The sequence below is a fragment of the Triticum aestivum genome, chromosome 2B (genome assembly GCF_018294505.1).
Source record: "Triticum aestivum cultivar Chinese Spring chromosome 2B, IWGSC CS RefSeq v2.1, whole genome shotgun sequence".
Taxonomy (NCBI): domain Eukaryota; kingdom Viridiplantae; phylum Streptophyta; class Magnoliopsida; order Poales; family Poaceae; genus Triticum; species Triticum aestivum.
Window position 1 is genome coordinate 574,600,967 of NC_057798.1, and position 25,884 is coordinate 574,626,850.

General features: G+C 44.0%; 4 protein-coding genes across 4 annotated transcripts; 2 read left to right on the forward strand and 2 right to left on the reverse strand.

Annotated features, from left to right (window-relative positions):
• Nucleotides 1–7,556: 7,556 nt before the first annotated feature.
• Nucleotides 7,557–8,801, reverse strand: LOC123046109 (vegetative cell wall protein gp1-like). Its single transcript, XM_044469393.1, has 2 exons — nucleotides 8,393–8,801; nucleotides 7,557–8,301 (listed from the first exon to the last, which is right to left on the reverse strand). The coding sequence occupies exons 1-2, from the start codon at nucleotides 8,648–8,650 to the stop codon at nucleotides 7,900–7,902; spliced, it is 660 nt and encodes a 219-aa protein (XP_044325328.1). The 5' UTR covers nucleotides 8,651–8,801; the 3' UTR covers nucleotides 7,557–7,899.
• Nucleotides 8,802–11,495: 2,694 nt separating this feature from the next.
• LOC123046110 (inositol phosphorylceramide glucuronosyltransferase 1) lies at nucleotides 11,496–17,116 on the reverse strand. The gene is made up of 10 exons (XM_044469394.1): nucleotides 16,768–17,116; nucleotides 16,287–16,407; nucleotides 15,869–16,054; nucleotides 14,649–14,797; nucleotides 14,136–14,243; nucleotides 13,895–14,032; nucleotides 13,651–13,791; nucleotides 13,037–13,316; nucleotides 12,829–12,952; nucleotides 11,496–11,964 (listed from the first exon to the last, which is right to left on the reverse strand). Exons 1-10 carry the CDS (start codon nucleotides 16,996–16,998, stop codon nucleotides 11,820–11,822), a joined length of 1,623 nt encoding a protein of 540 aa, XP_044325329.1. The 5' UTR covers nucleotides 16,999–17,116; the 3' UTR covers nucleotides 11,496–11,819.
• Nucleotides 17,117–17,247: 131 nt separating this feature from the next.
• LOC123046112 (protein root UVB sensitive 2, chloroplastic) lies at nucleotides 17,248–21,250 on the forward strand. Its single transcript, XM_044469395.1, has 10 exons — nucleotides 17,248–17,452; nucleotides 17,563–17,694; nucleotides 18,798–18,886; nucleotides 18,967–19,051; nucleotides 19,222–19,281; nucleotides 19,367–19,460; nucleotides 19,580–19,677; nucleotides 19,926–20,105; nucleotides 20,314–20,436; nucleotides 20,519–21,250. Exons 1-10 carry the CDS (start codon nucleotides 17,441–17,443, stop codon nucleotides 20,954–20,956), a joined length of 1,311 nt encoding a protein of 436 aa, XP_044325330.1. The 5' UTR covers nucleotides 17,248–17,440; the 3' UTR covers nucleotides 20,957–21,250.
• A 1,094-nt stretch (nucleotides 21,251–22,344) lies between these two features.
• On the forward strand, nucleotides 22,345–24,050 carry LOC123041692 (uncharacterized). The gene is made up of 3 exons (XM_044464272.1): nucleotides 22,345–22,737; nucleotides 23,192–23,519; nucleotides 23,610–24,050. Exons 1-3 carry the CDS (start codon nucleotides 22,517–22,519, stop codon nucleotides 23,712–23,714), a joined length of 654 nt encoding a protein of 217 aa, XP_044320207.1. The 5' UTR covers nucleotides 22,345–22,516; the 3' UTR covers nucleotides 23,715–24,050.
• Nucleotides 24,051–25,884: the final 1,834 nt, after the last annotated feature.

Below are 25,884 nucleotides of genomic sequence, written 5' to 3' on the forward strand. Positions count from 1 at the left end.
TGGTTTAGTTGATTTGGATCACGTATCACTTAGATGACTAGAGGGATGTCTATCTAAGTGGGAGTTCTTAAGTAATATGATTAATTGAACTTAATTTATCATGAACTTAGTCCTGATAGTTTTTTTGCATATCTATGTTGTAGATCAATGGCCCGTGCTATCGTTCCTTTGAATTTTAATGCGTTCCTAGAGAAAGCTAAGCTGAAAGATGATGGCAGCAACTACATGGACTGGGTCCGTAACTTGAGGATTATCCTCATTGCTGCACATAAGAATTATGTCCTTTATGCATCGCTAGGTGTACCACCTGCCCTAGCAACTGCAAACAATGTGAATGCCTGGCACTCACGTGTTGATGACTACTCGTTAGTTCAGTGTGCCATGCTTTACGGCTTAGAATTGGGACTTTAAAGACGTTTTGAACGTCATGGACCATATGATATGTTCCAGGAGTTCAAGTTAATATTTCAAGCAAATGCCCGAGTTGAGAGATATGAAGTCTCCAACAAGTTCGATAGTTGCAAGATGGAGGAGAATGGTTCTGTTAGTGAACACATACTCAGAATGTCTGGGTACCATAATCACTTGACTCAGCTGGGAGTTAATCCTCCAGATGATTGTGTCATTGACAGAGTTCTTCAATCACTGCCACCAAGCTACAAAGACTTCGTGATGAACTACAATATGCAACGGATGGAAAAGACTATTCCCGAGCTCTTCGTGATGCTAAAGACTGTGGAGGTAGAAATCAAGAAGGAGCATCAAGTGTTGATGGTTAACAAGACCACTAGTTTCAAGAAGAAGGGCAAGGGTAAAAAGAAGGGGAACTTCAAAAATACTGACAAGCAAGTTGTCACTCCCGGGAAGTAACCCAAGTTTGGACCCAAGCCTGAAACTGAGTGCTTCTACTGCAAAGGGACTGGTCATTGGAAGCAGAACTGCCCCAAGTATTTGGCGGATAAGAAGGATGGCAAGGAGAACAAAGGTATATTTGATATACATGTTATTGATGTGTACCTTACTAATTCTCATAGTAACTCGATATTTGATACCGGTTCGGTTACTCATATTTGTAACTCGAAGCAGGGACTACAGATTAAACGAAGATTGGCTAAGGACGAGGTGACGATGCGCGTCGGAAATGGTTCCACGGTTGATGTGATCGCCATCGGCACACTACCTCTACATCTACCTTCGGGATTAGTTTTAGACCTGAATAATTGTTATTTGGTGCCAGCGTTGAGCATGAACATTATATCTGGATCTTCTTTAGTGCAAGACGGTTATTCATTTAGATCAGAGAATAATGGTTATTCTATTTATATGAGTACTATCTTTTATGGTCATGCACCCGTGAAGAGTGGTCTATTTCTGTTGAATCTTGATCGTGATGATACACATATTCATAATATTGATGTCAAAAGATGCAAAGTTGATAATGATAGTGCAACTTATTTGTGGCACTGCCGTTTGGGTCATATTGGTGTAAAGCGCATGAAGAAACTTCATAAAGATGGACTTTTGGAATCACTTGATTATGAATCATTTGATACTTGTGAACCATGCCTTCTGGGCAAGATGACTAAAACTTCGTTCTCTAGAACAATGGAACGAGCTAGTGACTTATTGGAAATAACACATATCGATGTATGCGGTCCAATGAGTGTTGATGCTCGTGGTGGGTATCGTTATTTTCTAACCTTCACAGATGATTTAAGCAGATATGGGTATATCTACTTAATGAAACACAAGTCTGAAACATTTGAAAAGTTCAAAGAATTTCAGAGTGAAGTAGAGAATCATCGTAACAAGAAAATAAAGTTTCTACGATCTGATCGTGGAGGAGAATATTTGAGTTACAAGTTTGGCCTTCATTTAAAACAATGTGGAATAGTTTCACAGCTCACACCACCTGGAACACCACAGCGTAATGATGTGTCCGAATGTCGTAACCGCACTTTATTGGATATGGTGCAATCTATGATGTCCCTTACCGATTTATCACTATCATTTTGGGGTTATGCATTAGAGACAGATGTATTCACTTTAAACAGGGCACCGCCAAAATCCATTGAGACGACACCGTATGAACTATGGTTTGGCAACAAACCTAAGCTGTCGTTTCTTAAAGTTTGGGGATGCGATGCTTATGTCAAAAGGCTTCAGCCCGATAAGCTCGAACCCAAATCAGAAAAATGTGTCTTCATAGGATACCCTAAGGAAACAATTGGATACACCTTCTACCACAAGTCTGAAGGCAAGATTTTTTTTGCTAAGAACGGAACCTTTCTAGAGAAGGAGTTTCTCTCGAAAGAAGTGAGTGGGAGGAAAGTAGAACTTGATGAGGTAATTGTACCTGCTCTCAGTTTGGAAAGTAGCTCATCCAAGAAATATGTTCCCGTGATGCCTACACCAACTAGAGAGGAAGCTAATGATCAAGATCATGAAACTACAGATGAAGTTGCTATAGAACCTCATAGGTCTGGCAGAGCACGATCCGCACTAGAGTGGTACAGTAATCCTGTTCTGGAGGTCATGTTACTTGACCATGACGAACCTACAAACTATGAAGAAGCTACGATGAGCCCAGATTCTGATAAATGGCTTGAGGCCATGAAATCTGAGATAGGATCCATGTATGAGAACAAATTGTGGACTTTGGTGGATCTGCCCGATGATCGACGACCCATAGAGAATAAATGGATATTCAAGAAGAAGATTGACGCTGATGGTAGTGTTACTATCTATAAATCTCGACTTGTTGCAAAGGGTTTTCGACAAGTTCAAGGAGTTGACTACGATGAGACATTCTCACCTGTAGCGATGCTTAAGTCTGTCTGAATCATGTTAGCAATTGCTGCATTTTATGATTATGAAATTTGGCAAATGGATGTCAAAACTGCATTCCTTAATGGATTTGTTAAAGAAGAGTTGTATATGATGCAACCAGAAGGTTTGGTCGATCCTAAAGGTGCTAACAAAGTGTGCAAGCTCCAGCGATCCATTTATGGACTGGTGCAAGCATCTCGGAGTTGGAATATATGCTTTGATGAGATGATCAAAGCATATGGTTTTATACAGACTTTTGGAGAAGCATGTATTTACAAGAAAGTGAGTGGGAGCTCTATAGCATTTCAAATATTATATGTGGATGACATATTGTTGATTGGAAATGATGTAGAATTTTTGAATAGCATAAAATGATACTTGAATAAGAGTTTTTCAATGAAAGACCTCGGTGAAGCTGCTTATATATTGGGCATCAAGATCTATAGAGATAGACCAAAATGCTTGATAGGACTTTCACAAAGCACATACCTTGGTAAAGTTTTGAAGAAGTTCAAAATGGATCAGTCAAAGAAAAGGTTCTTGCCTGTGTTACAAGGTGTGAAGTTGAGTTAGACTCAATGCCCGACCATTGCAGAAGATAGAGAGAAAATGAAAGGCATTCCCTATGCCTCAGCCATAGGTTCTATCATGTATGCTATGTTGTGTACCAGACCTGATGTGTGCCTTGCTATAAGTTTAGCAAGGAGGTACCAAAGTAATCCAGGAGTGGATCACTGGATAGCGGTCAAGAACATCCTGAAGTACCTGAAAAGGACTAGGGATATGTTTCTCATTTATGGAGGTGACAAAGAGCTTGTCGTAAATGGTTACATCGACGCTAGCTTTGACACTGATACGGATGACTCTAAGTCACAATCTGGATACGTATGTTTATTGAATGGTGGAGCTGTCAGTTGGTGCAGTTCCAAGCAGAGCGTCATGGCGGGATCTACGTGTGAAGCGGAGTACATAGCTGCTTCGGAAGCAGCAAATGAAGGAGGCTGGATGAAGGAGTTCATATCCGATCTAGGTGTAATACCTAGTGCATCGGGTCCAATGAAAATCTTTTGTGACAATACTGGAGCAATTGCCTTGGCGAAGGAATCCAGATTTCACAAAAATACCAAACACATCAAGCGACGCTTCAACTCCATCCGAGATTTGGTTAAGGAGGGAGACATAGAGATTTGCAAAATACATACGAATCTGAATGTTGCAGACCCGCTGACTAAGCCTCTTTCACAAGCAAAACATGATCAACACCAAGACTCCATGGGTGTTAGATTCATTAAATGTAATCTAGATTATTGACTCTAGTGCAAGTGGGAGACTGAAGGAAATATGCCCTAGAGGCAATAATAAAGTTGTTATTTTATTTTTCCTTATTCATGCTAGAATTGTATTAACCGGAAACTTGATACATGTGTGAATACATAGACAAAACAACGTGTCCCTAGTATGCCTCTACTAGACTAGCTCATTGATCAAACATGGTTAAGTTTCCTAGCAATGGGCTTTAGTTGTCATTTGATAACGGGATCACATCATTAGTGGAATGATGTGATGGACAAGACCCATCCGTTAGCTTAGCATAATGATCATTCAAGTTTGTTGCTACTGCTTTCTTTGTGTCAAATATATATTCCCCCGACTATGAGATTATGCAACCCCCGGACACCGGAGGAATGACTTGTGTGCTATCAAACGTCACAATGTAACTGGGTGATTATAAAGATACTCTATAGGTATCTCCGAAGGTGTTTTTGGGGTTGGCATAGATCGAGATTAGGATTTGTCACTCCGAATATCGGAGAGGTATCTCTGGGCCCTCTCGGTAATGCACATCATATGAAGCCTTGCAAGCAATGTGACTAATGAGTTAGTTGCGGGATGATGCACTCCGGAATGAGTAAAGAGACTTGCTGGTAACGAGATTGAACTAGGTATGAAGATACCGACGATCGAATCTCGGGCAAGTAACATACCGATGACAAAGGGAATAACTATGTTGACATTGCGGTTCGACCGATAAAGATCTTCGTAGAATATGTGGGAACCAATATGAGCATCCAGGTTCTGCTATTGGTTATCGATCGGAGAGGTGTCTCGGTCATGTCTACATAGTTCTCGAACCCGTAGGGTCCGCATGCTTAACGTTTGATGACGATAGGTATTATATGACTTATGTGTTTTGGTAATTGAAGGTTGTTTGGAGTCCCAGATGAGATCGCAGACATGACGAGGAGTCTCGAAATGGTCAAGAGGTAAAGATTGATATATTGGAAGGTTATTTTCGGACAACAGAATGGTTTCGGAAAGGTCGGATATTTTTCGGAGTACGGGGAGGTTACCGGAACCCCCCCCCCCCCCGGGGAATTGTTGGGCCTACATGGTCCATAGGAGAGAGTGGAGGCAGCCCAAAAGGGTGGACGCGCCCCCTTCCCATGGGGAGTCCGGATTGGACTAGGGGAGGGGGCGCGCCCCCTTTCCTTCTCCTCTTCCCTCTCCCTTCCCCCTTTCCCCCCTCCAGAAGAAGGAAAAAGAGGGGGGCCGAATCCTACTAGGAGTGAAGGGCTCGGGCGTTAACTTAAGTACTAAAGCTGCTGGAGCGGCTGCCTTCGTTGATTCCCGCTTTCCCAACAAATAATAAGACCCATAGCATGTGCACCAAGATGGTCTTTCTATCCTGAAAACGGGCGGCATCATCGTATGCTCGACATTAGTTGCCCTGGTGTATATCCCGGAGTACTCCTATGGCCGATCTGTCACCCATACATGAAGCACAATGTTGAACTCAGTAAGGATGATGGCCCCATCTTGCCAATCTTCCTGTAAGCATTGGTCTTGTCATGAGATATTTAAGTGGGTGAACTTTGGCAGGAGCAAAAAGATTGAACTAGCCCACGCATCTGCTCCCCTCTCAATCCACCAATAACTCCCATCTCCTAGCATCTCATTCCCCCAAAATAAATCCAATTGCGTTTTTCTTAGTTTAGAATATCAAAAGACACCCACAGCCCGGTCTTAGGTTCAGAGTCGCTTTGTGGGAACTTCAAGAGAGTCCTAGTAGGACTCCCCCCTCCTTGGTGTGACCCTTGTGGTCGGCCTCCTCCCCTCCTCCTTTATATACGGGGGCAGGGGGGCACCCCAAAGGACACCAATTGTTTAGCCGTGTGCGATGCCCCCCTCCACCGTTTACTCCTGCGGTCATACTGTCGTAGTGCTTAGGCGAAGCCTTGCGCGGATCACTTCACCAACACCGTCATCACACCATCGTGCTAACGGAACTCATCGACTCCTTCGTGCCTCTACTGGATCAAGAGTTCGAGGGACGTCATCGAGCTAAACGTGTGTAGAACTCGGAGGTGTCGTACGTTCGGTACTTGATCGGTTGATTTGAAAAGACGTTTGACTACATTAACCACGTTAAGTTAACGCTTCCGCTTTCGGTCTACGAGGGTACGTGGACACACTCTTCCCTCTTGTTGCTATGCATATCCTAGATAGATCTTGCGTGAGCGTAGAATTTTTTTTGAAATTGCATGCTACCTTTTCCAACAGTACTACCGCAAGCACCTGCAGTACTACTGCTCTCTTGAGCAGTACTACCGCATGCCACTGACACTTTTGCATTTGGCAGCCTTCATTTAGCAAAGACAAAGATAAACAGACGGTGCTCCATTGATGCAAAGGAAAGGTGGTGCAAAGGAACAGATGTGTACGTGTTAATTCCACCCTAACCTTTTCGAAACGGACCCCCTCTTAATAGTACGGCTTTCCTATGACTCAAATCCAGCAAAAAGAACCATAGAGAACAGCCGTCTTCGATAGGCTCCGAGGGGCACCGAATCGTCTTGTGCCTAGATATGAAATATCTGAAATGCTCAATGCACACGATTAGTCCGCAAATGTACTGTCATTAATCACCAAAACCACTTAGGAAGAAATATGCCCTTACATACGGTGCGGGTGGTATGTAGCTGTTTCCACGTGGTGTGTTCTCCTCACCTTCCTCAATCTCCTTCACCTAATCCCGTCTAATCTATACAATGGTGCTTCGATTTGAGATAAGCTCCACATGAAAAAGATGTACATCGACGTTGGGATTCTGTTCTCGTGATCTCTTCCTAATTTTTGTTACTGTTAATCTTCAAATTAGTGTTTATATTTGGCTTTTTAGATGTTTTTTTTGAATTAGTCACACCCAATCGACCGTCATAGATGAATAGATCTTTATCTCGTTACTATACTTTGTGTGTGTACGTGAAGGTGTTTTCTTCGTCCTCTCCCTCTCCCTCTCTCACATATCCTCTTTATTATCTACTTTGTGGGTCCACCATTTCATGATGATGTCTACATGAAGAAGATGTGGATCAACAAAGTGATTCTGCGAAACAACTTGTGGTTGGATGGTTAGAGGGTCAGTGGTATCCCTAGCCCACCGGGGTTCAAGTTCTGGTGTGCGCTTTCAGTGGGAGGAGACGTTTCCGTCGACGACGAGGCGCCTACGGTGACTTCGTAAATCTCAAGATAATATGCCGGCTCAGTCTCTTAGAGGTGCTCATAGGAGTAGGATGTGCGTGCGTGCGTTCATAGAGGTGAGTGTATGCGTGTATGTATGAGTGCTTGCGTCTGTACTATCTTTCCCTACTTTTTTTTTTTTACTAATAAAGCAAATAGTGCTTCTGGTCGTCCGTCGCTAGCGATTTTGCATAAAAGCCCCTCAGTTTATAAAAAATTAACCCGCAGTCCTATTTTAATGTGTTACTGCAGAAAACGGTTGGATTTTGCAAAAAGCCCCCTGCGTCCATTGCGTTCTCCGCCGCCGTTTATCCATTGCCGTACTCCACCGCCGGGCACGCCGCTTGCCGCTGACGCCCGCGAGCCGTCCTCCACCGCCTGGCACGCGCCTCCGCTTGCTGCCGGCGTCCACGCCGCCCGAGGCCAGGAATGGGGAGCGGCCTTGTGGCGGGCGTTCGAGGGCGCGACAGACAGGGAGTTGTGGAGTCGCCGAAGGCGGCCTTGGCCGGCACGGGGGTGAGCTCGCGGGCGCGCTTGCGCCAGGTGAGCCTAGCACGCAACTCCTCCCGCTGCTTGGCGAGGCGCCTTCGCGGGCCGAGGCGTCGCGGCGGAGGAGGACAAGGCGGCCGGCGTGCTCAGTTGGGGCGAGGCACGCGAGGAGGCGCGCTGCGGCGGGGCGGCTTCAGGCGTAGTGGCTGAGGCAGGACTGGGGTCTCGCCAGAAAGCCGGCTCGGTGCTGGTGGCCCACGGGCGAGGAGGAGGCCTGAATCGAGGCGACCTGGCGCGTCTCCTGCGCACGTACACGAGCAGGGATAGGACACGGAGTGCGACGGCGCTGCTGGTCTCCGGTGGTGCGGCGCGGCGACCTGGTGGCGGGGACGAGGCTGGGAACGCAGGGCCTCGCCGGATCTGGCGGAGAAGGCGATGAACGGAGCAGGGCGGCGGCGGGAGCTGCAAGGTCAAGGTGGGGAAATTTCAGAGAAGAGGCAGAGAGGGAGTAAAAGAGATAGAAGAAGAAGAGGGACGACAGAGGGAGGCGGACCCGGTGGAGCTCGTGCTCCGACGAGCTGCTGCTTGGCGTGGAGGAGGCCGGGACGGGCGCGGGGCTGCAGGAGCCGGCCGAGGAATGGCCGGAGGCGGGCGAAGCTCCGGTTGGCGGCGCCATGGCCAAGCTCGGGTGACGGCGGCTGGGACGCGGGGCTTCGGCAGGCGAGGATGGGATGGAACTGGGGCGGAGAGGTCTTGGGCGGCTGGATCGGAGCGAGGCCTGCACGCGGCGGCAGTTGGCGTTGATGGCCATGGCGGCTCCCTGTTGCAGCAGGACAGAGTGAGTGAGAGCCGCGTGAGAGTGAGAGCAACGCTCCGCAGCCTCTTCTCCCTCGTCCACGCTATTGCCATCGCCATTCTCTGTTCCATGTATTGCTTTGCTGCTTGTTGCTTGCTCCAGGAGTAGTACACCATTTTAAAGATGCAAGTGTCTCAATTCCAAAAAGTTCTTGTTTGCTCCATGTATTGCTTGCTGCAGATTTTGCTTCCTGCTTGCTATCTGAGAATGTCATGAACGCTTGGATTGCTAGGGGCAGTGTTATCTTCTAATGTGGAAACTGTTTTCTTTTCTCTATTTTACAAATATTATAGGGACAAAAGGAGTTTGTTTGAGAGTGTAGCGTTACCGATGATGCATGTTAAATCACTTAAATGCGTATATCCCGTTGCAACACACGGACATGTGTGCTATAGCACCAATGCATGAGCAGCGCGATGGCTGAGGCAACGATGCTCCACACAGGAGACCAGGGTTTGATCCCTGGTTCTCACGCTTTTTCTCTTTCTTTTCACCAAGCGCAGTAATGGGCCAGCCCATGTGCGGGTCGTGGCGCCCCCTGTTTTCTATATCTTTTTTTTATTTCTATTTTGTTTTTTCCCTAAAAATAAATTTCGGATTGATGGCGCCCCCTATTTTTTATTTCTTTTTACTTTTTTATTTCTGTTTTGGTTTTTTATCTCAAAATTAATTTCGGATTTCCAAAATATCAAACAATTGCGAGTTCTGAAAAAAAGTAGGAAAATGGTAAACTGTTTGTGAATTTAAAAAATATTCTAAAAATCAAAAAATGTTCATGACTTAAAAAATTGCTCACAAATTATAAACAAATCACGATTTCTAATGATTTCATGAAATAAAAAATGTTCATGATTTTTTTAAATGAGCCAATATTCAAAGCATATTCAGGAATTTAAAAATCATGTCCATCAGCTTTTAGAAAATGTTCACAAAAATTAAAACACATCCGTAAATAATGAACAAAACTAATTGTAGGTTCCATAAAGGTTTTATTAGGAGATCTATATAGCTCGTTTTATGATTTTATTTAGTCCTTCGCGTTGGGTAAAAAAGGGTTTCCGTGTTTTGTACAACGCTGAACCCAACAAAATTGACATAACTTTCTAAGGGTTTGTTTTTGTAAGCTATATTAAAATGACTAAATGTCTATTTTGCTTCCATACACAGTTATGCTTATTTTCATATCACAATAGTGGTTATGGTAAACACCGCTACGCTAAGTCCAGACGAGACACTTTATTTATCAGTATAGCTCAGGCAGGGTCCGTCAATGCAGTTTGCTCAGCCACAAAATATTTTGTTGTGACGCCTTAAAAAATCAAGTCTTGATGAGCATCATATTGTTCGTTTTTGAAATTACATTTTAAAAGTGTCTTATCGCATCATGACATGATTTGTATATACTTTGTGAATTTGATTCATACTTTTTTATATCTACCACACATGTATAACTTGATAGTTTTTTTCCGTTGCAAGGCACGGGCATTTCCAAAAATGTTCGCTAAATCAAAAAAAGTTCGTCAAATTCAATAACTATTCCACCCAATTTCTAAATATGTTCATCGATTATAGAATGTTTGCCAGTTCAGGAAAATTGCTTAAAAATGTTCACAATTTTTAAAAAATGTTTGTAAATAGCAAAAAATATTCATAAATTGAAAAAATGTTCTTGATTGTAGAAAATGTTCAGAAATTTGTAATAGTATGTTGTTTGCGATTTCAAATATGTGCATGAGTTTAACAAATTGTTCATAATTTCAAAATGTTCATGATTTCGAGAAATTGAGAGAGATATTGTATCTCGGTGATGCAACGAAATGTGATCATGACCATTTGAAATTATGAATTTTTTTCTCCCGTTGCAACGCACGGGCCCTTTTGCTAGTCTTAAAAAAGAACAAAGTGATTCCATTCCGGCAATGGATTTCGAGTTTCCTTGGTGGTAACTCATCATTTTCATGTTCAAGTTTGAACTTATTTTAGACAAATTTCATCAAATTAATCACACACGGTCAGTTTCTTAAAATTTCCTCGTTGTTCCACATGATTCTCATGTTGTCAGTATTTATTTGAACGCTCGTAAATGAAATTGTTCAAGTGTGATGGTGTGAGTTAACACGTAAACAAGCAACTGAACGTTGCATCTTGGAAGCACATAAATACAACCAAACACCATGCTTGCGTTTCTGCGTCTTGAAGAAGAGGCGATGCGGGTAATCAAACAACTGCAAAACATGGCCCAGAACTCCTATCACCTAGAACAGGCTACACCAGGCCAGGTTCCCACGGAACCGAAAAATGATGCAAGCATCCAAACAGGCCCATACTGCCAACGTGCAGATTTCTCTGCAGGAACAACATGCCTGTTTGAACTTTTAGGCCTCCTTTGGTTTGAAGGAATTTTGTAGGAATTTCATAGGATAGGATTTTTATAGGAAAAATTCCTTTAGAGCCCTTTGGTTTGTAGGAATGAAATCCTATGCCTATGGAGGAATTCTTCCTATCCTCCACATTTCATAGAAAAATAAACATTAGTCTAGACTCAATGGAAAAAATCCTATGATGTGAATCAAAGGACATCCCTTTTTCTATTCCTACTCATAGGATTTGAGATGCATGTCATCTCATTTTCTATGACTTTCCTATTTCTATGATTTTCCTACCCTATGAACCAAAGGAGGCCTATCTGCTGGCGTTTTGCCGGTGCTTCAGAAAGAACAGAGGACGCATGCCCAAGTTAGTTTTGGAGATTTCAATACATATCGTTTTATTCTACATAAAACCAGAGCGTTGAAATAAATGAAACCGCGGTTACTATACGTAGTTCTCTGGCTAATACTAGCCCAGCACACTAGTAACACCAATTCAGTTCATGTTCCATAGTTCCAATACAGAACCGCCGATCATTGTACAACGAGCAAATGGCAGGAAGAGTTTTATAGACAAAAGGCTTTACACTTGCAGGCCTGCGAGCTGCATGTCAACTATTGGAACCTATGTACCTTTGATTTGGCATCAGCGTTACAAAAATGGAATATCTGTGCCAAAGGAACCACCGAAACTTCCTTGTGTAAAAATGTACAACAACATGAACTAAATCATCAATGACGTAGGTACAGACTTGCTACAAACACCAAAAACAAATTCTTCTAGTTCTCGACGCATTCCTATCTTTCTGGCCCTTGTGGAAGGCTGAGATAGCAAGATGCACCGAAGCATACGTCATAAAAGATGCCAGCAGAACACCGCCAGCAACCATCAACCCTAGCCTGACAAAGAAAAGAAGATGCACAGGGGCTGATCAGTTACTGGCAAGAGAAACACACACACAAGATGCCTTTCAGACAGTTTGTGAAATATAAAAATCTGCATTTCTACAGGAGTAAGTCAGAATCCTTAAATCACCACTACTTCGTATACACCTCAGAGAGCTACTACCCTCTACGAATGAAATAGAAAAGGTCTGTGCTATACCCCCAAGCTAATTATCTGGTCTAGGAAGTCCACACACACCCACAAGTCATAGCTCCCATACCAGCACCCCCTCCTATCCCCTCTCGGTGTAGTCCTCAATCCCAAGTTTCCAACAGTCCCCGTTCCCGTAGTCCTATGGAAATGCCGGGCATTCCCCATTTTTACGTATTCAAAATTGGTGGGGTGTCAGCTAATCTGCACCCGAGCTCATATGCTCCCGCATGAACAGTAAAATCGAAAAAAAATCGAAAAAATTCCAAAAAATTCCAAATTTTTTTGAGAGAAACATTGACAAAAGTTCTAAGTGCCTGCAAAAATTCGTCACGAAATCACATTCCTAGAAGGCGTGGCAAAAAAAACAAAAATAGTACTCTGAAAAAGCTACTTTCAAACGCATTTTGAAGCACTGAATTTGTTTTTTTTGCCACGCCTTACAGGAATGTGATTTCATGATGAATTTTTGCAGGCACTTAGAACTTTTGTCAATGTTTCTCTCAAAAAAAAAATGGAATTTTTTGAATTTTTTTCGATTTTTTTTCGATTGTACTGTTCACGCGGGAGCATATGAGCTCGGGTGCAGAATGGACTTTTCGAGTTTCCCCCGCTTTTTCCTTCATATTAAATGCGAAAGAAAAGAGAGGGGCCAGTCAGTGTCTTACTTTGTAAATAATGCAGTTATACCCAAGATAGTTGGTGAAAATACAGTAATGACAGCTATGACAGCCATCCCTGCCCAGTAAAATGTCGCCTCCATGTCAAAGTCGGATATATTGCGCTGATGACCTGCAGAAGACCAAGCTGTTAGATACCTAAAATTTCTAGAGAAGAAAGATGAAACTTTGCAAGAAGTTATATAGTATAACATGCCTGTACTCATGTGATTCTCTGATGAATCAGAATTGCTATATCCCACATGAGTTGCACTGATACTTCCCCATCGATAGACAAAACGGAGATAGCCACCAAACAATAAGAAGAATGCCACGAAGGTCCACTCAAACATCAGTAGCAGACCTGTCCATGGCATAATTTGTCGTGGAATGATAGTGAAAGCAAAGGCAAGAGAGACACCAGCAGACATAAAACAGATTAGCACAGCAATCGCCCCAAAATAAGAAGGCAGCTTCAGATGTGGCCCGTTAGAGATCTGTGGCAGTGTTAAAGAACCATTAGGTAATATCACATGATCGTCAACACATTTCGGTAAGAAAAATAAACTAAGTAAGAAAATATAACTAGGATGGTAAATTCATATAGAACAATATATCATCTCCCCGGCCCAGTTTTGTGCAGGGTGAACGCTTTACCAATATTTCCAATATAAACATTATCTTATATTCTGGCCCAATAGTCAACGTTCAATAGAATGTATTACAAGTGCAAAATGCAGAAAGTACCTTGGTTCATGTTAGAATGAAAAAACCTACTTAACACATGCTACAAATTCAGAGGATATTTGCTGTTGAAGAGGAGTAACTAACTCTTTGATTTGAAGTCGAAAATGTAGATGATGAAACACCAACTGCTGAATAAGATGGAAGTGCCTCTTCAGACTTGTACTTATGACGGCCTCTTCTAGCGAACACACATAAAGACTGCACACTTGGAAAATCCTTATTGTTCTGTCAAAAACATCACCCATGATCGATCAAAAGTCAATAAATTCCTACAAGATATTATATCTACAAAGTTAAAAAAAACTAGCAGCATGAAATGTGATTTAACCTGAAAGCATGATTGGTAATAACCAAATAACAGCAGGCAGAAGGGAAGAATGAATAAAAATTTGACGACCAGCTGATCATGAGGGTTCCTTCCCCCACCGGTTCCCGGAAGAGATTCTTCAAGTTTTTGCCTAACATCCTGGAATCATACAGAGCATAAATTTATCACCAACATGCTACTAATTCACTTTCACAAAATATCAAATGTAAGTAAAAAATAGATAAATGAGCTGGAATTTTACCTGCCATATCTCCACAGGTTTTACAAGCCAAGCTGTCCACCAGTCCCAGGGTTTAAGGGGACCTAGTGTGTAGTGAATAACTCTAAGTTCCTTCTCATCAACCATCCACTACAACATAAATTAGATCATGAGTCCCAAACAAAGCATCATGCTCTATCAAACTTATGTAACTAACATCTAATGGGCACCCAAAAAAGGTTAAGTTTTGTACTTTTATGAGCACGAGACAACAAATAAGTATAAAAGTAAACACAGATATTGTCTTAGTGTGTGATATCGGTGACCTTCCATACATTCAAAAGACTAGAATAGTTGTGACTTGCATACCTTACTGGAATCTATTTCTTTGCAAGGATAAGGTTTACATAATATGGAATACTGTGTTGGCTGGCATTTTTTTTTACAGAGAACACAAGATGAGGCGCATGCAGTATCAAGTTTGCAACAAAGGTTCTAATTAGTCAGATAAATACTAATGTGTTAGGCATTATCAGTGCACACAAAGAATATTACCTTGTTGGCTAGCATGTAAAGACCAACATCAGCATTATACAAGGTAGAAAGGCGCTGTGTCTCCGGTTCAGGTGTTAAAGGTGAGTCTGGCTCATACACGCGGGAGTTAGCAAAATCAGCATAATACGAATTAAGAAAACCTTGATCCCCTGCATTGATTAATTCAGCACCCCGATTAAATACAGCACATAAAATCAACTACAATGCTAAATATAATCATCAAAGGGCCAAAATAACTTCCAACTGGGCATCATATATCTTCCCAAAATCATGGGCTAAGTTTCCTTAGACTATTTCGCACGATGATCATATTGCCCTCCTCTATCTTGAACATAACCAGCGAGGGAATAGGTTTTGATGTTGAGGGGGGTAGTGGTGTCCTCGACATTAAGCATGGTGGGGAATCATAAGAAGATGTGAGTACTCTACAAGCAGGTTCTGCAGCCACAAGCTGTTAACACCTGAGAGCATAGTTCAAAAAAGCGCTAGGCGTTAATTGTGCGTTTTGCCACCGCCTTGCGCTTTACTGACCAAAGCGCATGCTTATGCGCAGTTATGCACAGATTATGCGTAGTTATGCGCAATGCGTTTTGCCAACGCCTAGAGCCTAGCGCACTTAAGCGCTCGCTTAGGCGCGCCTTTTTTAACTATGCCTGAGAGTATTGATGGTGTGTATGAATTGCGAGTGGGGAATTTCTGCAGAGGATGGGATAGCTTGAGGATTGCCCTGGTGTTGCCATTGTAAACTAAAAAGAGGACCTGACGATGCATAAAAAAGACTAACAAATCATCACAAATGCTGGTCAAAACAGGCCAAGGAGAGCAGCAGGGCTGAAAATTTCAGGTGTGATTGAAAGGTGGTGGATGTGCAACTGTCTATTTATGAAATAACTTTTGTTTACATGCATTAACATGCCAAATCTATGAAAAGTAACACATTGAAGCGAATAATTATTTACTTTACATTTTGAAAGTGTGAGAGTAAAGTCTCTAAAAGCACTTACCAAGTTACCAGTATGAAAAAAAACATTTTTCTTATATAACTAGTCTCTTCCATTTAGGTAAATGCGACCAGTCTCAAGTTTATTGCACAAGGATTCTTTTATTATATGGACTAGCATGCACTGAAATTTAATAGATGTGAGCAAACTGTTCACAGCCAATCAACTTGTGTTCTCCAAACAATTGCCTGAATATAATAGGAAAAGAAGTGCATTGACCTCCAGTGTAGGAAGGCAACCGGTCTACTTGGCTAATCATATCCTTGAAAACAGTTTCAGATGGCTCCACAACCATCACTCCGGAATTCATTCTTTCAGAATGCTTCAAGTTCCCACAGAACTTCCCACACTTGAAAACATCCTCAATACTTTTTACAACTACAGTATCTGCATCAAGATAAACAACTGGGAGAACAGCAACCTTTTAGAATAGTAATACAAAAAAATGATACGAAAGAGATGACAGAAAAAAATACTTTAGAAGAAATAAAATTATGATTGTCATTTCGAAATAGATGGCCGTAGCCCTGCACATTCAGTTCAGAGTAGAGGTTGATAATACGATTATCATTTTGAAATAGACGGACTCGGTGATGGAAATAGAAGCAAAATCACTTAAATTATTATCGAAACATACCTTTTTTGTAGCTTGTCATGTTGAATATCTTTAACTTCGTGTAGACACCCCAAAACCTCGTTGGTCTCACTTGGTTAGGATTAGCCAATAAAGTTATACGCTTCACGATCCAACCATCAGCCTAGAATTTATCTAATGTTAGATCCAATACGGATTAGTTTGAAATATACACCGAAACTACTTTGCAGGTAAGACGATTGACAAATAATGTTCATTGTAGTGTGGCATCTTCTGAAGTGATTTCTTTTTTCAGGAATCTTCTGAACGAAAACGGATTAGAATGACAAAATTTTCATCCAGGTACACTGAGATCACAGTGAGCACCCCTAATAAACTCCTAAAGTAAGCAGCAACATCCTCCTTGCATCTCCATTTCAACCAGTTGATTCAACCCCAAACAACTCTGCGCCAAAGCTGCTACTTCACCGAAGCACACTTAATCTACCGCTGAATTTGTGGGCGTGAGTAGTATTCAGCAAACCTCGAGGAGCTGCCGCGAGTACTCGGAGACGCCGTCGGAGACGAGCACGACCATGTCGCGCCGCGTGCCGGTGTCGCGGATGGACTTGCCCAGGACGCGTACGCCGAGGACGAACTCGTCGCCGTAGAGCAGCGTGACGTATGCCTCCTCCGTCGCCGCGGCCGCGCCGGCGAGCAGCGCCGCCGCGACGAGGGCGGCCAGCAGGGGCAGCCTGGACGGCGGCGGTCCCATCGAGGCCCTGCCCGCGCGGGATCTCGCCACGGCGGCCTTCCAATCGGAGCTGCTCGGGATCGGGAGGTTGTCCAGTGCTATGGTGATCTTCTCATGGCGATGGAGATGTGTTCGGTCAAATGAGTTCGTCCAGTTTGGACTTGTCACGGCGGCTCGGTCGACGGTCGTCGAGGGAATGGGCCGTAGCGGGCCGCACCAGGCTCGGCCCCCGAGCCTACTCGGCCCGCTTTCGCCGCCGAAGCAGTTCACGGCCTCTTCTGAAGAAGAAAAACTCACACGTCGACACATGTGACAGAAGGAGTTGGAATCCCCGCCCTCTGCGACCGGCTAACCCACATCCCTTCCCCTGCCGCCTCGCCGCCGGCCGCCGGCCGCCGTCTCGGTCTAACCGACCGGCCCAAAAGGAGGCAGACGAGGCGAGTCCTCTTCGCGTCGCGCCCCAATGGACATACTCGTAAGCGCAGCAACCTTACCTCGCAGCCCTTTATCCCTACTCCCCGCGCGCCGCACCGCAGTTCCTCCCGGTTGAATTATCTCTTAGTTTTGCGCGCCAATCTTCCGCAGGATAGAATTCGCGGAGGCGGCGACAAGCCGGCCGTGATGGAGACGCCCCGGAGGCCGGAGTCGTGGGTAGAGATTTCAGAGTCCGTCTCGCGGCTCTGCAGCTTCGACGCCGGCGGGGGCGGCGGCGTATCTGTAAGCCTTCTACATTTTCCCTTGTGGTTACTAGTTTTCTATGAACTTTCAGGCTCGCATCATTTTTTTATCCTTCGTGTGCCGACCAGGATTACGCCCAAGTCCCAACATGAAACTAGGATGACAGTGAAAAATGTTGTTTTCAGTTAGAATCAGATTAGATTTCTCCCTCTAGCACCTGAAATTGGAGTGCCAAATATCTGAATTCCCTATCTATTGTTGCAAGGGGCTCATCACAAAATACATACTTGGCCAATATATTACTCCCTACATTCACAAATATAAGTTGTTTTGGATATTTCAATATGGACTGCATACGGACTGAAATGAGTGAACATACACACTAAAACGTGCCTGTATACATCCGATTCAGAAAGAAGTTAGAACATCTTATATTTGTGAACGGAGGGAGTAACTTCTTACTACCTCCGTACCAAAAATAAGACGTTTTTGTAGACTAAACTAGCCACAAAATCGTCTTATATATTGATACGGAGGAAGTATTTTTCAAGAAAGAATCAATCAGTTTGGCGATAGAGACCAACATATCAATTGTTAGATTGACTTAGTGTGAATAACAATGTGCCTGTTCGACTCATTGTCATTTCTAAACTTTAAAGCTGTTATTATGAGCCTACTGTAGTTTTAGTACTGCCCAGTTAAAAAATGAATCTTGGAGCTAACACAAATAAAGGTATAAACAATAACCACACTGCTAGATGCATCAGTTTGCACAATAGTACAGTAGCTAATTTGTAGCACTGCTTCATCTTTGCCCTGAGTGTTATTTTGGACAGAAAGTGTAGTACGGTTGTTTGGTGTGATTGTTTAACTGATGGGACATGTCACATATCATATGACCCTTTGTTCCAATGATACAAATGGACTATCAACCTTGCAAATTGTTGTTTGAGTTTGTTTACAGCAAGCAGCTTTTTCCCCTTCTAGGGAAATGTTTAATGCTTACCTAGATAACTAAAAATCTCAGTATGAGCAAGCATAATTCTGTAGTTAAAGTACTGGGATGTTACGTTCATGATAATTGTATAGTTCAGTGTAAATTCTCTGTTATCATATAAGTTATAGCTCCTATTTTCTTGTAGGTAAAACTTGTCCAGGATAACAGGATGGCACATGATAAGTTGGTTGATTCTTTCTTGAACAAGTTTTTTCCATCTGGTTATCCATACAGGTATGAGTTCCCGAATCGTTGACATTCTTGATACTCTGATGGACAACATTATTTGATGAGTTTTGCTCTTGCTCATGCAGTGTGAATGAGGGTTACCTAACATATACCAAATTCCGATCACTCCAGCATTTTTCTAGTGCTATGCTGCATGTGCTATCGACCCAGGTCAGTTCATCTGGTTGCTGTTATTCGTTAGCAGCAATAAGAGTCGTCATTGGATAATGTGTGTCATTTCCATGAATTTTAGCCGCTTTCTAGATACTTATTTTTACCTACTTTGTTTGATGAGCAAACATGGTAGCTTCTACTGACGGCCCATGTGGGCTGCGGCTCAGTCTTTATTATTTGCTGCAGGTCTACGACCTACCCCTGCACAAGCAACGGCTGTAAGTTGGGTAAGCGTATGCTGACAGAGATGCTAAAGTTTCTAGCAGGTAGTACGATTGAAACATCTTGGCTGATTTTCTGTAACCATTTCAGATTCTAAAAGATGGAATGCAGCACGCAGGAAAGCTCATCTGTAGCGGCATGGGGGCAAGAATGGATTCAGAGCCAAAGAGTTGGAGGATATTTGGTGGGTAATCATCGTATTAACCGTGTTACCCATTTTCTGATATTTATGCTTGTTTGTGTTCTTCTACTGAAATTTTCTTTCTAAGCTGCATCACCGATGCCTCTTTCTTTTGGTGCCAGCTGATGTTCTCTATGATTTTGGTACTGCCTTGGACTTCATTTCACCACTGTGTCCACAACTTTTTCTTGAAGTGGCAGGCTTGGGAAATTTTGCAAAGGTGCGAATTTAACTTGCATATGCTGCACTTCAAACGGCACATATATTGCAATACAATCTTCTGTTTGACATTGCGTGTTTAATTTGTCGAGGACTTACTCAAAGATAAAACGACTGTCCTCTGCGCCTGAAGGTTATATGAAATGACTGTAGATTATAGGACGTTGCCAAAATGAACATATTTGTCCAGATTTTCTGCCTGAAAACTGAGGTGCCATCACAGTGATATCTTATTGCTTGTCATTGTAGGGAATGGCTGTAGTTGCTGCCAGAGCGACAAGGCTACCAATATATTCATCTTTTGCGAAAGAAGGTAACCTTAGTGACTTGTTTGCTAAAGGGGAAGCCATCTCGACACTTTTCAATGTTATGGGGATAGGAGCTGGCATTGGATTATCATCTACAGTATGTTCAACGACTCAAGGAAAGGTACATATTTGCAATAATACACTTGTTAAGTTACTCTGTTTCATTTTATCAGGCAAGTAACAAAGTAAAAAATGTGATTACATGAATTAGATTAGAATGGCCATTACTTTGAGAATGAGGACGACCATCAGAATCCGGAACTTATTATTATGTTTAGAACTTTCTGTTTGGTACAAGCTTCTAATTGCTATTATCAAATTTCTTTCAGCTAATCATAGGCCCGTTGCTTTCTGCTGTGCATATATGGGGAGTGATGCAAGAGATGAGAGCAACTCCTATAAACACACTTAATCCACAAAGAACAGCCATGGTGGTGGCTGATTTTATCAAGGTTTCATACGTTTGACCTCTAACTGTAGGTGCTTCCTGTTTTCCGGATTACTACAATAATAATTTCGTTTCTTACTCTGCAGAGCGGAAAGGTTTCAAGCCCAGCTGAGCTAAGATACAGAGAAGATCTTCTGTTCCCTAACCGGTTGATAGAAGAAGCAGGAAGCGTGAAAGTTGGGCAACCACTTCGTAGGGTTTTGAGCCCACGGCGTGTCGAAGAGCTGAGGTCTACTTTCCCAAACGAGAAGTTTTTACTCACCCAAAAAAGCGACAAGGCGTACATGGTTCTTGAGCAGAGCGCAACCGGGGAGGATGCGCTGAGGGGGTGGCTGGTCGCTGCCTTCGCTTCGGATATGGAGAGATCAGGCGCTGGACCACGTGACACAGTCCTAAATGACGCCTATCAGAAGATGGAGAGCGTGTTCCCCATGTTCGTTTCCGAAGTCAAGGGCAGGGGCTGGTACACAGGCCAGTTCTTGGATGGAAATCATAGTCGGATAGCATACACGAAATCTGAATGACTGCATATGCTGGAGCAAGAGCAGGGCCAGCCCCATGGAGGCGTCGCCTCCCGCCTGCAGTCTCAAAGTTGCAGGGCTGGACGGATCAATTTTGTTTCACATCACGTTTTTTTGCAGCATAACTTTTTTTGGGTCTGTCGTCAGTCGTAGGATCGCCATTCTATGTGCCTTCAGTTCCGTGTATGTATGACAGAAATGAGTGGATCCTTTGTCTTCATAGCTTACTGAATCATGCACGAAATGGAAAACCAACACGATGCTGGTACCTGAAAGGAGGCTGCATCTGTTTGACTATGGGCTGCCGTATGGTTTGACTACGTGCTTATCGTGCGAGTGATGGGATGGAACCGCGGCATCTCGATTCGGAACTGCCGCATCTTAGTCAAGATGCTGCCGTAGTGGATGACATAATCACGCGATCACTGGACTAGTCCACGGCGAAGCCATCTGTATTCTGTACCAGTACTAGGTTTCGCTACCCTATCAGAGTAGGGTGACATATAGTCACCACGAGTTGAACTGTCCTGCGATCGAGTTAACTTCCAAGTTTGAGTGAACCACGTCGTCGACTCTTCGTCTTCCAGAGCGCGACGGGCCAACGCCGGCGGCTCCCTCTCAGAGTTCTCGCGGAACAAGCCAGACCGAAGGGTGCTATTCAGCGTGCGTGACCGGTCGACGGCTGAGCTGCGCGGAGCAGTAAAAAATTATCTACCGAAAGGCGATCGAAATTACCGTGGATTGTATGCTCTGCTAAATCCAATTTTACGGTCGCGCGCTGAGTTTCGGGCGCAAAAACGGACGAAGGCACGTACGCACGCATGTTCTGGCTGAAACCATCAACGACTGCGATGGGCCGAGAGAGGATATTGGACGAGGAAAAACGTCAGGCCCGCAAAGGCAAAGAGTCTATGCTCAGACCAATCATAGCTTTTTCTCTGGCCTAACGGCCCCAATGCAGAGAACTTCAGCGAGAACTTCGGGTCCAACTCAGCAAAAATTCCTACGTGGCATTGATTAAATGAAGAGAGAGAGCTTTGGAGGAACTTAGGCTGGTTGTAATGGGTAGTATCATATACTAGTATCATGCATATGCTATTAGTGTATGATACTACCTCCGTAATGCATAGTATCATATATTAGTATCATGTAGTACTTTATTTATTGTCATGCATGACATAAAGTAGCATAGCATTTAATATGATATGGTATCATGATATGATACTACACCCTCTCTTTCTTCATTTAATGCTATGACACTTCATCAAAATTGCTTAGTTGGCATGCATGATACTAGCTATGATACTACCATTACGACCAGCCTTAGCTAGTTCCGGTAACATAGCGCTGCATACGAGAAAAAAATAATGCTAATCGATCCTGTGTGCGGGCGGCCGGACGCATCGCGAAGCAACCAAGAAAATCCCCACCCGTGTGACTTTCTCTTCCTCCACGACTGGGCCTCATCCTTCTCCCTCCCTGCCGCCTTGGAGCTCCGGCGCCCCGCACTCCGTGTTGCCGGCCGGCGGCGGCTCTGGCAGGCGGCGCAAAGCCACCAGATTCATGGCCAAGTCCGGTGCCCGTAAGGACGCCGCGCAAGTCCGGCCATCTGCCACCTCGCCGCCGCAGCAGCACTCCCCAGGCGCCACAGCAAGCTCGTTCGCCAGCCGCTCTCCACAGCTTCTCTTCTACCCCGGCGCCCCGACAAGATCCTCGGCCAGCCCCTCGACACCGCCACACCTGTACCCGCCTCTCATGGAATCCTCCTCAGCCAACCCTACATGGTATAAAATTTCTGCTTTAATTCAATCTTTGGCAATTATAATTTCTGTAGCTCGAGTATGCAGCATTATGTAATTCTATTTGGGTTATAGAGCAGAGCATTAGGTAATTGTAATTTCTATAGCTCGAGTACCTGATTCAGCATGTGTGCGTGTTGAAGCAGAGAGACTCTGAAGTCTTAGCCTTAATTTCTGTAGCATTAGACCATTGCAATTCTTCAGGTTTTTGCTTGTTGAATCGGATTTCGCTATGGACGTAGCAGGATATGCAAGTCCCCCGTGATGTGTGTCTGTGTGCTTATTGTGCAAACGGTTTACTACTATATCAGACACTTGAACTTGGATGTGCTTCGCTTGTTTGTTTGTACTTTTTTCTTGCAATGATTAGAACAGACAAAAGTTTCTAATAGCAAGCTTTGGACAATGCTTCTTAATTCTGATATTTACACTATAACAGGAGGCCGATGTATACCTCTGCACCTGAAGGTCCGCTAAGTTTTGGACAAATACCGCCCATGAATCCTTACAGTTTTCAACCTCAGCTAATGCACCATCATGAACAAAGATACCAAAATATGGAGAATTTGCACTTTGTTGGTGCTTCCCCACATGATCCCTTTTCAACACCACCGCCACCACCGCACTCTAATGTTTCATCTCAGTCTGCTCCCACCAAAGTTGATTCAAAGAAAAAGAAAAGGAAGGTCAAGAGTGTAGATGCCGACGAATCGGGAGCAAGGACCGCACATCGTCTACCCTATACACCCGAGGAACATGAGAGACTGGTAAGGATATTCGTTGCTCAAATCCGTTTAGTGTGCATATAATTTCTTGTTTGTTGTTGGCCTCAACTGAATTAATTGTGAACAATGTAGGCAGGTGCTTGGCTGGAGTGTTCACTCAATCCCATTGATGGGAACAAAAAGAAGTCTGAGCAGTTTTGGGATGACATTGCTGCTCTATACAGCAGCAGCCGCTAGCGACACTAGCTAGACAATTGATTCTGTCTGATGATGCGTACGTACACAAAGGAGCAAGCAGGCAGACTATCACCAGCCTTTTCAACATTTAACTATGTGGGAAAAAATCAAGGATGATTCAAAATGGCTAGCCTCTTATAAAAACATGATGGCAAAAAAGGAAACATGACAGAGATGTTAGAGTTCGTAATCGTCCAACGCATAAGGCTCTTAAAAATGATTTGATTGAGCATATATGGAGAAAGTTTGGGCGTGAATAGATTATATCCAAGTCTTGATCGATGTATTGCTAAATATGTTCTATATATTTCAATAATATAATATTATACTTTATTATTTGTTATGATCCAAATTTGTGTTCTTTTATTTATCCATAAGTATCGGAAAACACACGTTTTGTTGGTACATGCCACATATAGATCACAAAGTTGAAGTACTACTATAGATCCCACGAAAGCAATAAATAAACCCTCTAAATTACCACCCACTGTGGAGGTAGTAACATAGAGTAGTAACATGCTTACGGGGCATGTATGTTACTACTCTATGTTACTCCCCATTGGGGCCAGCCCAGTACTTCCTACTTGACGATCACTAGTATCACTAGAGAATTGATGGTGGATTGACCCTGGCTGGAGTCTGGTCTTGGCACGGAAAGAATAATCTGGAAATTTATTCAGTCTAGCAAGTGGGTGGTAAAGCACCATGTGTTTACATTTAGGCGTTCAAAGGGTAGAGTTTTTTCTTTTTCGGGAACAAAGGGCAGATATCAGAGAAAGCAAGGCTGGTATTTTGGAACCAAATGGCAACTGGCAGCCTTCACGCCGTTCGTGTGCTGCAAGTGCATCGATCACGTGTAATTAAACCCCGTGGACGAGGGTTAGAAATGCCGTACGCAGCGGTGTGTTGTAAGAACCTGCGCGTGACGTCGAGAACTCCGCATGCAGTTCATACGAACTGAGCTACGGAACACATGGTGGATTTCGATCTTTCCAGATCTAACGGTTCATCATGAACTGTCCGGATCGAATGGAACGGCGACCGCCCGGCGGCGTCTTGCGATCCAGCTGGAATTGTGACAACATTGGCCCAGCAAAGGGGTAAAGTAGTATACTTGTTTCCCTGAGATGAGATGCAGAAAAGGAGATACTGAAGGCAACACGAGTCTGAACATCAAGAAAGGGGAATGAAGGAACGGGTAAAGTGTCGGCACGACCGCGAGCCGCACGATCGAGAAAGATATTCGGGATAAAATCAGGGCATGGATCCTGCCGGGTTAATTTATCCTTTCTCGTAGGAGTACTGCCTTGGTCCTCCGCTGTTGTTGCTGCTGTAGCGCTACGTGGACACGTGAACGGACCCAGACTGCTGCCGGCAGGTTGGTGCAGCGCAGATTGATTGTCTGTCATATCCATTTGTCCATTTATTACTCGCTCCAGGACGAAAGCGATAAAAAGCATCCCGCATGGGGGGAATACGGACGCCCCTCCCCCCGCCAATTCTTTACTCGTAGGCCTGGCTTTTCGTATTATTGGTCCATGCACGACACGAAATCCACGTCCGGAGGAGAAGGCCGGGAAAGGCGCGTGGATTTTTCACATTTGGAACGGGGCCAAAGAGGATACGAGAGGGTGAAAAAGGAGGGGAAAACCGCGGCCGTCTCGTCCGTGACGAAGGCGTGGCGACGAGGCGACGTAATGAAACGTGCAGGCTCCACCGCAGGGCGCAGCGCGGGACGGAAGGACCGACGGAGAGAGGGATGCCGGAGACGGGCTGCACCCTGCACGGTGCGTCCGGACGCGCGCACGCTACGCACGTGCGGCCGTCGCTGTTCGGGTGTCCCCCGAGGGAAACCACACGCCCGGTTCCTTCGTCCTCGCCTCCAAGTTTACTTTTGGTTTGTTCGGTAGTGGGTCACAGTAACAGTCAAGGAGAAATACATGAATTAATCGATCACGCGGCTATCATCTCATATATAAATATACGACCAGTGGCCCGTGCTTCTCTGGTCAAACCGTGGTAAAAGAAAATCGGATATATGGATTTGCCGCACACAAGTAGTGCCTCTGAGAATTGTGTAATCGTTTTCATATGGGACTTTTGGTCAGAAAATTGAACAACCCGCGTTAGCAGAGTATGTTTGCGTGTCAAAGAAGCCGAGGTGAAAAAT